This window comes from Heptranchias perlo, chromosome 32 (assembly GCF_035084215.1).
Source record: "Heptranchias perlo isolate sHepPer1 chromosome 32, sHepPer1.hap1, whole genome shotgun sequence".
Lineage (NCBI taxonomy): Eukaryota > Metazoa > Chordata > Chondrichthyes > Hexanchiformes > Hexanchidae > Heptranchias > Heptranchias perlo.
Window position 1 is genome coordinate 12,357,201 of NC_090356.1, and position 16,274 is coordinate 12,373,474.

The following is a 16,274-nucleotide window of genomic DNA, read 5'->3' on the forward strand; positions in this document are numbered from 1 at the left end:
TCGACCAAGCTTTTGGTCACCTGTCCTGACATCTCCTTATGTGGCTTGGTGTCATATTTTGTTTGACACTCCTGTGAAACATTTTGGGACGTTTTACTACATTAAAGGCGCTATATAAATGCAAGTTGTTGTATCCTATAATAATTTTTCAAATGAATGAGCCTTTACCCTTGTGTTTGAGGAAAAGCTATTAATTGCCTGGCAGATTCTTGTCCTCTTGCAACTCAGACTTGCTTGGCTGTCATTTGAATATGTATTTTTTTTGCCTTTTCTGTGGGTTTATAAACCTTTCCCATCTTTTTTTTATGTCTGTCTAATCTAATGAAAGAAGGAAATAACTTGTATTTACACAGTGGCTTTCATGATCTCAAGATGTCCCAAAGCACTTTACAACCAATGAAATACTTTTGGACAGTGTTTGGGTTTTCAATGGCAAAAGTGAAAACGAAAAGATCGAGGTGAACAGCACTGTCTGTATAACTCCAGCTGAGTGTAATGGTGGGCATGTGAAATTTACATACTGTATCCATTTGAATTGATGGTACATAGTAGTACCCTTCAATTTGGAAGGAAATCTAGGTGGTAAATCTGGAGCTATTTTGAACTAGGTAACACTGGGTGAATTGCTGGTGTTCGCAGGTATGTTACTGCAGGTAGTGGAGGGAACACTTTGAGGTGATTTAGAGTGTGTTTACGCCAAAAATTCAGCATCAGTGCAAAGCGGTTTCCACTTCGCACTGAGGCTAACTCTGTGTATGTAAAAGTAAGGCCGGACCAAACTCTGGAGCATAATGGTGAGAGACTGGAGGTGGGAGTTGCTTTGTTCTGGTGTCAAATTAGGCCTTAACTTTGTGCTCCATATTACCATTTGTGTGAAAGGGAAATTGCTCCTCACCAATGCTATGCTTGTAGTTTAAATGCACGCTAAGAATATCATACAAAAATCTGTTGTACTTAATGAAATATACTTTGTCAATTTTTCTTATTGGTACCAATATTCCTAATAAACTTGGCGATAACACTGATGTGACTGTACACTGAAAGTTTGTAGACAATATGAAACTGTTAGTATAGTTGGAATTACTGGGGTGTATCGCAAAGGCTGACTTGATTACAAGTCAAATAAACCATTTTAATCTTGCATTTAATCCTGTGTAGCTCATTGGCCAGACTATATATTGTGCATGGCTAACATAACTATATTATTTGAAGAAAGGATTGAGATACTTACCTGGAAACTATTGACTAATACGTTTATCATCTGTTGTAGGGAAAGCCTTTGAAATGATCTTGAGCGACCTAGTGGATGAAAATCATAACTCTTTAAAGGATATTTGGCTTTGATTCAGGAAAGGAGGGTCATGTTTTAACCAACCTAGAGGAATTTTTCAAAACACTATTGACATGCTGGACAGGGTCCAGTAGCTGATATTAGAGATTGGGATTTTCAGAAAGATTGTGTGATTGATACAGAGATGGGTAGGATAAGTCACAGAATAGGAGACAAAAGTGCGATGCTGGGTTTAGAAGCAGGATTATCATAAATGGGAATTTTTCAGATTGGAATGAGGTTACAGATGGGACCTGTACTATTTTTAATATATAATTAATAATTTAGACATGGATAGAGTAAGAAAAATGACCAGGTTTTCAGATTATACTAGTGAGGGAAGGACAATTAATAAGGTACAATACAGCCACATTTCGAAGGACTTTGAACTTTTAGGCATCTGGGCCTGTGATTGGCAGCAGCAATTCAATGTCGATAAATGTAAAATAATTTAGTATAAGAGCAAACTAAAATGTGGAGTAAGAATTAAATGGAACAGTGAAACAGGATGCTGATCATGAAAAACATTTAGGGGTTATAGTGGATAACTCTGAAATCTTGAGCACTGCGAGTAGCGGCAATTTTTTCTTTTAAAAAGGCAAATTGGGTATTGGATTGTATTAGCAGAGGGATGGAGTAGAAATCTGAAAGAGTTGTATTGCTGTGTAAGGCATTGGTCACACCCAGTCTCTGGGGTACCATGTGCAGTTTTGGCCACCGAATCACAGGAAGGATATCACAGGCAATTCTGCTCCTAATTCTGACCTCTAGATCTTCATGGGGTATGTATATTGTCTTTAATTTCTTCGAAATGTGCAATATTTTACACTTAACCATATTGAATTTCAATTCCACTTAATCAAAAGCAAAATACCGCGGATGCTGGACATCTGAAATAAAAACAGACAATGCTGGAGAAGCTCAGCAAGTGAGGCAGCATCTGTGGAGGAAGAAACAGAGTTAACGTTTCAGGTCGAAGACAAAAATGCTGCCTCACTTGCTGAGCTTTTCCTGCATTGTCTGTTTTTATTTCAACTCCACTTACTTCATTTATCCAACCTGCTTCTGCCTCCTCAGATTGAACTGCCTTCCCCACCCCAAGTTTGGTCTGAGAATTTGGATTGAGCTGCTTCTGAACACAAGTTGTTTAATGCTCTTATTTAAAATGTGCCAAGTGAGCTAAATTGATGTTTGGCGCCACCATGTGGTGAAATCAATGAACGTGTGTATTTTTTGTTCCCTGAAGAGCAATCATTAAAGTACAGCATACAACTTCAAATGGGTATCTGTGTGTGAGGGTCTGTGAGATCATTAGATTTCTGTCTATCGGTCAATAGATTTCTGTATTTTCCCATATTTGAAAACATACTAGTATATTCTTTCTGTTGCTATATATATTTATAAAAATGTTTTCTGCAGTGATGGCACTGTTTTTCTTTGGGTAGCTGACACCATCTGCTGCAAGTTAGGACAGGGGGGGGTCCCCATGCGTCTCATTATTTGCTGATGGCCTGCCCACATGGAAAAGGTTGGAAGCCACTGGTATTGAGGGCACTCGATACCTTCCTTTCGAATATAGCTTTTGTTTGCCTGTTCCAGACTGATTGATTAAGCACCAAAGTTGCAGAAGAGTTACGAGTGGAAATAAAATTCTTTTGCATGGGGTGGCATTTAGTTCTGTTTATTACGCTGCTTGTGTATTTTGCATTTTAAAAAAAAGGCCTTTTCCTTTTTTAATTAAAAAAAACACTGGGAAAATAGAAGAAAAGTTCTGATGTGACTGAGTCATTGTGACAAAATCACTGAAAATATTTCACAGTGGCCAGACCATGTCACATCAATGTGGATAAATCATACTATTTACTGTACCTTGTACTCTCTACTGACATGTTAGCACAACAAGCTGTCCACTTTCCAAAAGACAATCCAGCTGGGAAATCTGTAGAGGTAATTTATATTCTGATCTGAAGTGAATCACCTTGAACAACATAATTGCAGATTTAAAAAAAAACCACGAATGCAGAAAATCCTCAATAAAAATGTAAAATGCTGGCGATGGACATCAGGTTCGTTACCATCTGAAGGAGAAAGATTAGTTAACATTTTGAGTAGGATCCTTAATCCTGAGCTAGCCACCCAAAACAACTTCTTTCAGATGCTGATGGAGCCTTGCTGCGCTTCATAGACTGGTTACAGCACAGAAAGAGGCCATTTGGCCCATCGAGCCCATGCCGGCTCTTTGTAAGAGCAATCCAGTTAGTCCCATTCACCCGCTCTTTCCCCGTAGCCCGGCAAATTTTTTGCCTTCAAGTATTTATCCAATTCCTTTTTGAAAGCCACGATTGGGTCTGCTTCCACCCCTTTTCAGGCAGCGCATTCCAGATCATAACTACTTGCTGCGTTAAAAAAAGTTATCCTCTGGATCTCGACCCTCCCGCCAATGGGAACAATTTCTCTTTATTTACTTGTTCAAAATCATGAAGGATTTAGATAACTTAACCTTCTATACTCTAAGGAGAACAACCCCAGCATCTCCAGTCTATCCACATAACTGAAGTCCTTCATCCCTGGAACCATTCTGGTAAATCTTTTCTGCACCCTGTCTAAAGCCTTTACACCCTTCCTAAAGTGCGGTGCCCAGAATTGGACACAATACTCCAGTTGTGGCTGAACCAGTGTTTTATAAAGGTTCAACATAACTTTCTTGCATTTGTACTCTCTGCCTCTATTTATAAAGCCCAGGATCCTGTATGCTTTTTTAACCACTTTCTCAACCTGTCCTGCCACCTTCAAAGATTTGTGCATATATACCCCCAGGTCTCTCTGTTCCTGCACCCCCTTCAGAATTGTACATTTAGTTTATATTGCCTTTCCTCGTTCTTCCTGCCAAAATGTATCACTTTACACTTCTCTGCGTTAAATTTCATCTGCCATGTGTCCGCCTATTTCACCAGTCTGTCTATGTCCTCTTGAAGTCTATTACTATCCTCCTCACTGTTTGCTACACTTCCAAGTTTTGTGTCATCTGCAAATTTTGAAATTGTGCCTTGTACACCCTGTATGCATACAAACGCACACAATATTAATCTAAAAATAAGGAATGTTGTTTTGAGCCTACTGTGTTCCCAAGTAAATAGATATTTGTGAAAACATTAAGGGATGCACTTCTTAACTTGGAATTTGCGGTGCAAGCTTTAGTCAGGAGTTTATCTCCCACAGTCTGCTCATTAAGAGCAGTAATGCTTTTATAGAGAAGTTGTCATAACTTTAGGAGCCACCTTGAGAACCAACTTATCACTACGTGCGTTCTCATAGGAATAGCTGCTGTTTTAAGCAAAATGCAGCAGAATTTTTTTTTACCGGTAACCTATATGGAGTCGACATCAATATTCTGGGTTTTAGAGCAATATGTGCCAGCTGGCAAGCAACTAGACTGGTCATGGTACATAAAACAGTCCTATTCTGGCTTAGTGTTTGATATGGATTAAAAGTAAATGAGTATAACTTCCATTTTGTTCTCTTCAACCCTTGTTCTTCTCTTCCCCTCTTCACTGTTAACTAGCCAGCATCCAGCAATACTAAAAGGCAAAGCTACATGGCCAGATTTTAACATTTGTGTAATAATTAAAAGTAAGTATTTTTGCTATATACTGGTGTTTCCTGTATTGCAGAAACTTCATTCTAGATTTACTTTCTCCTCCTTAATTGATAGGAATTTCAAATGCTGCTAGAAGTTAATAGCGAATATAGGGTTTAAGGATGCTCACAGCTTGTTCACGAGAAAAGTAAATGAGTAAGAAGTGAAATTGTTAATTAAATCATGCTTGTAGATACTATGATGTGGAGATGCCGGTGATGGACTGGGGTGGACAAATGTAAGGAGTCTTACAACACCAGGTTATAGTCCATTTCAAATAAAGCTGTTGGACTATAACCTGGTGTTGTAAGACTCCTTACATTTGTAGATACTATGGGAGAGACTTAGATTATTTTGTTTTAAGGAAGTGTTGTAGTTTAATGTGGTCTAAAGCACATTTTCCCCGACAAAATACCAACATTGGGAACATACCATGTATGAAATTGCTGAAATGGGCCTGGATCTTCTATATCTTCTATATCCAGAGTCTACAATGGTATGACTGTCATTAGAGGCAACTCATCTAAAGCAGATGACCCGAGAAAGGGAATACCCCTGGCACTACTTCGGTTAGGCTGACGTCTCTTTTAGCCACTGCTGGTCCATATAGCCCATCTCTTTCTCCTCCCCACCCCTCCAACATTAAGGAAGTTCCCAGCCAGACTGGCAAAGTTGGATTGTGACTCTGTTCCACCTGTGCACGCTCAGTTATGTTTGTGATTTAAGCTACTACATGTGTGCAGATCTTGTGTATGAGCAGTCACATTGCTCAGTTGTTCAATCCGCTCCACAACATAAGCAGGGTAGATTCGCTAGCATAGGTATCGAGTTATATTATGGCATCAATTTCCATTGGAGTCAGTTCTGTAAGAGAAATGGGATTTTACAGCTTGTTAGTCCACCACCAACCACTCAGCCAGGACTGCTGAAAAATCAAATGGTTGTAAAGAATTGTGATTTAGATTCCGTCATCTTTCAGCTTACTTTTTCATTTTTGTTTTTTCTGATAGTGAAAGCTGCTGATATTGAGGAATTGGCTGTTGTATGGGAGAGGTGATATGATGAAGCTGTAAGCACAGTTGAACTGACCAGAACCTCAATGTGCCAACAATGTGCCAAATTATTACCTACAGATGTTAATGTGCCTTCCTCTCAACTTACTGCCCTGGTGATGTAGCCAGCATTTAGACAAGAGCGGATTTGGAAAAAAACTGGAAAGATTCCTCTTAACATTTTACATTTGAAGTAAAAAGATTTTTTAAAAAATGACTTCTATTTCCTTCCTGCCCTGCAGGTGGCGCCTCAGGCCTGATAATGGTTCTGTGGATGGCAGCAAGCCTCCTTACTGCGATCTGCTAACTGAGCACACATGAGGAATTGAATCTGAGTGCTTGTTTAGTTCAAATCATGGGACAGCACCATTGGTGTTCCACCTCCTGTATCCCAATAGCAGAATCGCAAAGTTTATGCGTGGAAGCTGGCGCGTGGACACCTCTCCTGTGATCCAGAGTAAGCAAACACAGCGCTCCATCCGTCTACTTGTGACCGCATTTACCCACTGGTGCAGTGGGCAGCCAATTTTTTTTAATGGTGCGTGCAAACTGCATAAGTTAGGCTTCGCACTGACACTAAAATCACTTGACACCAAAGCTAAGCCTGGAATGTAAATTAGATGTGAAGACCCGACCTAACTCCACAGTGAGACTCCCTCCTCCCGGCATTCTCGCTCCACTTCATTCCAGTGTTGAGTTGGGCCCTAACTCTGGATTCAGGCTGTATTTACCCTGTAACTGCAGCGTGGTCGAAGCGAAACAGCTTTGCACCAACACTACAGTTTTAGTGTAAATGCACACACGAGTATAAAACAGTCTGATTCATGAGTTGCTTGTTGATGATTCAGCACCAGTTTCGACATTGTTTTTGCTAACAATGCCACAGTTGGTTCTCTTTTGGATGGTAAAGAATAAGCACAATTTATATATTTTTAAAAAAAAAATGCTACTGTATTCTATTAAACTTCCTCTCATTAGCAATGAAGACTACTCTGAAGCAACACACGGTTACATGTTGAAGGAGGCACTCTTGTGTTTCTGAAAAGGAAATTTCAATACGTGGCACAAACAATACACATTGGGATACCTGGAATTATGGAATATGAACCACCTGTGTCAGGACTAAACTAACTCATTTGTGCCCATGGTACCACTTCTACAGTTAGTGTCATTTGAAAGTTTTATTTTCTGTAACTTCCCACTTGATAATGTGCATCCTTGGTTGACACTACTGCATTTTCAGAGCATTCTAAAACCGTGTTTGCAGAACATTAATTATACACCTCCCCCTGCCCCTGTCCCAAAGGGGTTCTCGCTCTAAAGTTATTTCAATTAATCAAAAACAACGATGAAGCATTGCTGATGTTATTGAGATGTCCAGCAGATATCAGTGAATGTTGATGGTTTATTTACAGTGGGTTATTTCTGAAATCAGTACTTTTTTGACTATTGCTATTATATAACAATGCCCTCCCATACAAGGGCACAAATAATGGTGGCAGATTTCTATACTGTTCTCGCTCACTTTATGTACCAGTTACAGTTTAATCTTTGCTACAACTTTCACTTTTTTTGAAGATTTCTATCATGAAAAACACTGGAAACTTTGACATTGTTTTCTGTTGCTGCACAGTGTACACACCAACTATCTCTACCCTGAACCCACCAACTGCCACGTCACCTCAATATACTACAGCAGTGTGCTATAAGACCCTGGAGAATAAAGACATGAGTTGTTTCAGTCTATAAAATGTAGTAACCAGGGAATTCTGAGGCAGTAAAATCAGCCAACATGTATGGTATAAACACAAATACACGACGGGGACTCTGTTGGTTTACGGAAAAAACAAACCACTTGTGAGTTATACGCCTGAGGTTACTGGGTGATTTATTTTTCAGTAAACTATGAGCTCCTGTTGTGTATCCTCTGAATCTAAAGTTGTTTCTGTGAAATCCCTCACACTGGTGTCACACCAGTGTAGAATTACATAGAATTTACAGCACAGAACAGCCCGTTCAGCCCTACTGGTCTGTGCTCCACACAGGCCTCCTCCCATCTATTTCATTAAACTCTATCAGCATAATCTTCTATTCCTTTCTCCCTCATGTACTGATCTAGCTTCCCCTTAAATACATCTATGCTATTCGCTTCAACAACAACTTGCATTTATAAAGCACCTTTAACGTAGTAAAACGTCCCGAGGTGCTTCACAGGAGCGATAGGCAAATAAAATTTGACGCCAAGCCACGTAAGGAGACATTAGGACAGGTGACCAAAAGTTTGGTCAAAGAGGTAGGTTTTAAGGAGCGTCTAAAGGAGGAGAGGGTTAGGGAGGGAATTCCAGCGCTTAAGGCCTAGGCAGCTGAAGGCACGGCTGCCAATGGTGCAGCGATTAAAATCGGGGATTTTTTTATTCGTTTATGGGACATGGACATCGCTGGCAAGGCCAGCATTTATTGCCGATACCTAATTGCCCTTGAGAAGGTGGTGATGAACCGCCTTCTTGAACCACTGCAGTCCGTGTGGTGAACGTTCTCCCACAGATGCGCAAAAGGCAAGAATTGGAGGAGCGCGGAGATCTCGGAGGGTTGTAAGGCTGGAGGAAGTTAGAGATAGGGAGGGCCGAGGCCATAGAGGGATTTGAAAACAAGGATGAGAATTTTAAAATTGTGGCGTTTCCGGACCGGGAGCCAGTGTAGGTCAGCGAGCACGGGAGTGATGGGTGAATAGGACTTGGTGCAAGTTAGGATATGGGTAGCAGAGTTTTAAATGGGCTCAAGTTTATGTAGGGTGGAAGATGAGAGGCCAGCCAGGAGAGCATTGGAATAGTCCAGTCTAGAGGTAACGAAAGGCATGGATGAGAGTTTCAGCAGCAGTTGAGCTGAGGCAGGGGCGGTGATGGGCGATGTTATGGAGGTGGAAGTAGGTGGTCTTGGTGATGGAGCTGATATGGGGTCGGAAACTCATCTCTGGGTCCAATAGGATGCTGAGGTTGCGAACAGTCTGGTTCAGCACTAGACAGTGGTCAGAGAGAGAGATGGAGTAGGTGACTAGGGAACGGAGTTTGTGGCGTGGATCAAAGACAATGGCTTCGGTCTTCCCAATATTTAGTTGGAGGAAATTTTTGCTCACCCAGCACTGGATGTCAGACAAGCAGTGTGACAAATGAGAGACAGTGGAGGGGTCGAGAGAGGTGGTGGTGAGGTCGAGCTGGGTGCCGCAGCATACATTTGGAATCTGATGTTTTCGGATGATGTTGCCGAGGGGCAGCATGTAGATGAGAAATAGGAGGGGGCCAAGGATAGATCCTTGGGGGACTCCAGAGGTAACGATGCAGGAGCAGGAAGAGAAGCCATTGCAGGTGATTCTCTGGCTACGACTGGATAGATAAGAATGGAACCAGGCGACTGCAGTCCCACTCAGCTAGACGACGGAGGAGAGGCGTTGGAGGAGGATGGTGTGGTCAATTGTGTCGAAGGATGAGGAGGGATAGTTCATCATGGTCACAGTCACATGGGATGCCATTTGTGACTTTGACATGGGCAGTTTCAGTGCTCCTGGCAGGGGTGGAAACCTGATTGGAGGGATTCAAACACGGAGTTGCGGGAAAGACGGACACGGATTTTGGAGGCGACAACACGTTCAAGGACTTTGAAGAGGAAAGGGAGATTGGACATGGGGGCAATGGTTTGCAAGGACAGAGGGTCAAGGGTGGGTTTTTGAGGAGGGGGTGATGGCGGCAGATTTGAAGGGGAGAGGGACAGTACCCGAGGAGAGAAAACCGTTAACAATATCAGCTAACGTGGGGACCAGGAAGGGAAGTTGGGTAGTTAGCAGTTTGGTGGGAATAGGGTTGAGGGAGGAGGAGGTGAGTCTCATGGTCAAGATAAGCTCGGAGAGAGCATGTGGGGAGATAAAAGAGAAACTAGAGAAAGATGCAAGTTCATGGCTAGGGCAGGGGGGAACCTTAGGGGAGGTTTGCTTGGTGGGCTATGGGAAGGGAGGGAAGCGGCAGAGGCAGCTGAATGGATGGTTTCAATCTTAGTGACAAAGAAGTCCATGAGCTCCTCACACTTTTGGTTGGAGGTGAGGATGACCACTCCATGTGGTCGCAAGTTCCACTCTCTGGATAAAGAAATTTCTCCTGAATTCCTTATTGGATTTAATAGTGATTATCTTATTTATGACCCCTGGTTTTGGACTCTTACACTTTTTGGGTTTTGCACTTGTGTGGTGATGCAACGTCACACCACATTTCCATCTGTTCTGGTGCCTGTAACAATTTGAGGTCTCCAGTAGTTTGAATGTTACAGATCCTACTGGCACCTCGCCACCCCTAAGTAAAAACTGCAGAAATTTTTAAGCTTTAGCCACTTGTGAATCTTCAGGATTCTATTTAGAGAGGGCAGTTTTAAAACTATTAGCTGTGGCAGTCTGGTGTTGAAATAGTAGGACATTGCTTTGTGGTCACACTTCCCCATAAATCTTGTCTATCCAGGGGAGGAATTCTACAAGATGTTTCCTTGGGGGGTGGGTGTGGGGGGGTTGGCGGTGAGGGGGGGTGGAGTGATTGGAAAGTGAACCAATTTGGACTTTCTCGCTTGTCAATTTGGCTCAGTGGTAGCGCTCTTGCTTTCGAGTCAGAAGGTCATGGGTTCAATCCCCACTCCAGAGATTGAGCACATCATCTAGGCTGACACTCCTATGCCGTACTGAGGGAGTGCTGCACTGTCGGAGGTGCCATCTTTTGGATGGAACGTTAAACCGAGGCCCTGTTTGCTTTGTCGGGTTGACAAAAGATCCCGTGGCACTTTTCGAAGAAGAGCAGCGTGTTCTCCTGATATCCTAGTCAACATTCATCCATTACCCAACACCACTAAAAACTGATTTTCTGGTCATTTATCTCATTGCTGTTTGTGGGACCTTGCTATCATTAAATTGACTGCTGCATTTCCTTACATTACAACAGTGACTACACTTCAAAAGCACTTAATTGGCTGTAAAGCACTTGGGATACCCCAAAGGTGCTATATAAATGCAAAGTTCTTTCTTTCTGAAGGTTATAGAGAGATTAACACCACTACTTAATTTTTAAAAAAATTCCAGTGCTGATAGGAAAATGGACGATCAGCAGGTGATGGTGGGGATAGGGGGAAGTCCCCAATTAAAATAATTCTGCATGGACTCTGGATGGAGTGGGTTTGATGGGCTGAATGGCCATTCATTGCTCCAGAGTTTGCTCTTGTGTTTGAATGCAAATCCATTTCTTGTCCTTGGTAGCCACTGGTGAACTTGGGGATTCCAGATGTATTGCTGCAGATGTGTAATTAAAGAGCATTTGTGTAGAATATTAGTATACTGCGGCACACTTGACTTCTCAGATCTAGGCTCTTCAAAAAAATAACTCCACCATGTAATTTTTGAGCTTGAGGAGGCAGGCATTCGGTTTCCAGGGAGCTGTATATTCTGTTTACTTTGCATTTTTTTTTGCAGTATTTATCACTGAATTATTTATTTATTCCACATCTGCTTTTGTTTTTTCTTACTACAGCACCAGTTGAAATTTTATGAGTCTCATTGTAGGAGCATGAAAATGGATAGCGTGTTTGAGGAGAGCAATGTTTCTGTTTTGTTAAGTAGCAACATAAGTCTGTGTACTTTCTCAAATCATTAAGTATACATGGTGTGAACAAACCCTTCCACTGTGATTGACAAATGTATTTGTTGCCTGTTTCAGGCAGTCGAAATTATACTAGTTCTTTCATTGAGACGTTACAACCCGATGGCTACTGCATGATGGCTAAGTTTAAAAATTGGTCAAATTGGTGACCCATTGATGAGGTGCCGGGACTAATAATTTAGTACACTATGGAGTGGGGGAAGGGATGTGACATTTTGCCCACAGCCACTTTTATACTGGTGCTGTTTTAGCTCGAATTCCATGAACTAGCTCCAGGCATTTACAATGCTAAATCTAGCTCCTTGATCCAGCGGCAGATGTGAAGACCTACTCAAGGGCTTACTATACTTACTCAGGCAGCAGGTCTTCTGGAATCCAAACCGAAATACCAGTATGAAAACGACTTATGGTTTCATGATGTTATGATATCTGGTAGTTGGATCGAGAGTGGCAGAGACCTGGGAGCAGGCGGCTGTCTACTCTCTCAGGTTGCGAATGACATGTGGCAGCAGTGGGGGCATGTCAAAACCTTTTTCTTACGTCACATGAATAACCACAATAAGTGCATTTTCTGAACAGCTACGGTAATATTCTGCAAGAATTTGCTGTCGGAATTGCTCAGTGAATATTTTTGGAAGTGAGCTCAAACTGTCACTTAGTAAAATGTCACTTGGAAATTGCACTACAGTATATTACAGCGTGAAGGCTTAACATATTCATATCCGGTTCCTGTGTCCACTTTTATTGAAGGCATCAGCAGGTTAAAATAAATGGGTTAACATCTTCATTAAAATAGTGGACAGAGATTTGGTTAGCCTCCACACTGTGAATTCAAGGCTTTTAAGTTTCAAATGTAAATTACACATTGTCATGTCATAGTCACTACTTAATTATTTTTAAAAGTTGATGGTATTTCAAATAACCTTAAAATGTAAAAATTATATTGGTAAACGATATAAGTGGAAACCGGTACATTCCTGGCTCCAGTGAGAATTGCAGATCAGAAATCACTGCACCTCTGCAACCATGAGAAATGGGGACGGAATGGTAGTTCATCTTTAAAAATATTTACAAAACATATCCTTTGGACAAATGGATGCTTCAAAAACCGCTGGCTTCAGTCTAGCTGGTTTTGGGGGGCGGGATTGGAGAGACGAGAGGATGGTGGAAATTTACACAAAATATGTTGCTTACAGGCAGTTCCGACGAGCAGTTTTAAAGTAAAAAGCGCAGAACAAGGGAATTATAAGGCAGTAATTAATGCAAGCAGTTCTGATGATTAACCCATGTGAGTGAAGATTGAGCAGCCTTTGAAAGTCAGACTTTGATATTGAATAGCTCCTTTTAAACTTGTGCCAGGCACCAGAAAATAACAAGAGATGTTTGTATTATGTTTTGTATGGCATTTTAAAAGAATGCAATTTCTCTATAAGACAGAGTGGTGGGGCAGTGTGGAGAGACTTGAATGTTGCGTTTGACCCATGCTGTCTATGCTTGTCCTCGGAGAGCTTGCTGCTGATTCTAGATGGAAAAAGTGTAACCATAGTCTGTTCTCTAGCACTTGTGTTCCCTTTCCCTCCCTTCCTCAGACCATGACTTTATAAACACAAAAAGGCAGCAGGAAAATAATACGTGCTCTAGTTTTCCTAGCACCTATTCATTTCCTTATTAAGACATGTAATTCTGTTTAAAATAAATAATGTGAAGCCTCTTGGAATTACCATTAAAGTAGAATTAATGCTCATTTGGTATCAAAATGATAGAACTCAACATGTTTATCCTTACTGTGTCTGGGTAATGTAGGGACACGTTCTCTTTTGTATTTGGCTCATACTTTGGTTTTGCAATGGCTGGTGATGTCACCGGGCCATGTGCAAGAATGCTTATTCCCCAGTCACTTCTCTCTTCAATAAGTATAATTAGTAGCCGTAGTAAGTGAAAATATATAGTGAACCTTTTTGTGGAGTTGAAATCGTCAACGGGCAGTTCAATAGGCAAGCATGTTGGTGTCCTAATGTGCTATGCCACAGAGTAGCAAAGTGCAAATTTGCAACAAGTTCCCCTAGGCTGAATTCCCAGTCGTAGCTGGGTTGTCTTGGGGGAAGAATTTCCACAGGAAAAGGGAAGAAAAATTAAAAGATGAATCAGCCTAGTGTCTTGTGTATCTTGCAAAGGCTGATAGAATGATACAGCCAGACATCTGGTAATAGTGTAGAGGACCTGAATGCCAGGGAAGAGAGAGAAACTGGCAATGCTGAGAAAAATGTGAAGATTTTGTACCAGCAGAAGGATTCCTAGCTATAAAATGCTTTTGACTTTTCACCAAACATATTTTTTTGCAGGCCTCTCAGTATTACATTTTGTACTGTATAGAGTAATTAACTATAATGTAGTTCAGTTTACAAAGCATCCAGTAGATGATGCTCTAACCTAATATTTGTTCTGTTCACAGTCAGACTCAACTCCAGGGAGGGAGGATGCTGCGCCAAGGGAACAGCTGGTAAGTCATCAAACATTCTCGAAACTGTGTTTATGGAAACTTTTCATGACAATAGCCTACTCATAAACATAATGTTTTAAATGAGAAATTACTTTCTCGAGAATTCCATAGAACCTCAAGCCTTTGTTTACCTTGTGCCAGGCTGGGGAAAATCCTATTCTGCAGCAGACTGTAGCAGAATGCTGCTGGTCTACCTTTTTAAAAAAAAACTTTTGTTACATTATTAAAGCACCACCAAATATTGTATGCGGGATACACACTCCCAAGAACATAAGAAATAGGAGCAGGAGTAGGCTATACGACCCCTCGAGCCTGCTCTGCCATTCAATAAGATCAAGGCTGATCTTCGACCTCAACTTCATTTTCCTGCCCGATCCCCATATCCCTTGATTCCCTTGACTCCTGCTATCTTCACCTTATATTGCAGCTGTCAGCAGCACCCCTGACTTAACTGGCAGTGCCGTAAGGCAAGTGAGGTTGCTGTAGTGCAGTGTTGTCCATTAAAAATTGCCGACGTGGCTTCAGCGACACCATTTTAACCACGTGCACTAATTCTAGTAGAAAACGCCTTACACACAATCCAGATAAATGTACTTCACATGTATATTTATTTAACAAGCATCTACCACCGTTCAGTGCGTAATTTTGCAGTCTTTCTCGTTCACCAAGGTTTGGAATTCTGGCATGAATTCATTAAACACAGCGCATTTTACTGCAGCTCTTAGGTTTTTGTCCAGCAGTTGCGAGTGGTGCTTTGGCTTCTAGAGGTACAATGACACAGGGGGCATGTGTAAGCAGCTGCCATCACTAGAGCTTTACACCCGTGGCTGCTACAGGCAGTTGGCCTGCACAGACCAACAATCAGCTTTTTAGCATTGTTGACTTACATGTTCTTTCCCAGACATCAAGGAAAGTCTGTAGCCACAAATCGGACGTTGCAATCACAACTTTACAAGGACACACGTAGCTTTTGTATTATTGTTGATGCTCTGGAATCTGTGTTGCTGTATAAACGGGCCATTTTCTAGAGCAATGGCAGGCAAGACAAACAGAACCAATTATACTTGAAATTGTTCTGCACATTGCAAATGTGGTGCAGGTAGTTTTCTCCGACTGCCTTCTGGAAGGTGATAGAAGTTCAATTTGTATCCTGTTATATGTAGATTAAGACCTAGATTTGTTAAGCATTTACACGACAGTGTTGCCATCAACAGTTTGCAGTATAAACAACTAGATGCTTTTCCCATTGGAGCCTGCTACATACTCCTAGAAGGGTGGGGTTTCACTGCCTCTGACAAAGTGCTGGTGGTCACGCATATAAACAGCTCACGCTCATGGTGCCTAGATTGGGTCTGCCCATACAGGCTAGTGTAGCATTTGCAGGGTAGGGGGAAGGGAGAGGATGTTGTCTGTGGAGGGCAGCAGGCCAGGGTTAAATTGCAAGATATAGAGAGGAGGGGAGTTTTGCATTTTTAACTTTAGGGAGAAAAGAATTTGGAGCTTTCAGAAATTTAATAATGTAACCTTTAGGAACAAGGAAAGGTGGGTAGGTCTCTCTCTATTTTCAGGAGACGAAATAGGTTGGGTGAATTGTACATTCTCTACGGAAAGTGCACCCCTCTCTTGCCTTAATTGGGATGTCTTAACATTTAAACAGCGATACACAAGACTCCCAAACCAGCAAGATTTGTTGCTTTGCTGGTTCTACAGAAAACCATTCTCCAATCCCAAGCACCCAGCCAAATTTCATCCTTTGCAATGCATTTGCAGATTTGGTGGAAGTGAGCATGTTTAATGGGCTGAATGGTCTTTTCTCTCCCTTTTCCTTGTGTTTTAACTTCAATTTGCAATACTTCTGTTTTTCTACTGCAGTACTTCTCATATTATATCTAATGCTTATTTTGCAGTCTTTCAATCTTACATATCCATGCATGTAATGACCTTTTCAGAAGTTAATTCTGAGACAGCGTAGTTGTTCTCTCCAGCCATTTAGCTTCCCTTGAGATACTGTGACATTTTCTAGAACCCATCAGGGGGGACTTTAAATCAACAAGGAACAAGGAGTCTGTTTGCT

General features: G+C 41.5%; 1 protein-coding gene across 1 annotated transcript in view; it reads left to right on the top strand.

Moving 5' to 3' along the window:
* Positions 1-16,274, top strand: part of pex14 (peroxisomal biogenesis factor 14) — a 170,793-nt gene that overhangs the window by 8,736 nt on the left and 145,783 nt on the right. The window contains exon 2 of the mRNA XM_067970080.1: positions 14,153-14,200. Coding sequence (XP_067826181.1) covers positions 14,153-14,200 — 48 coding nt within the window. The remainder of the gene's footprint in view (positions 1-14,152; positions 14,201-16,274) is intronic.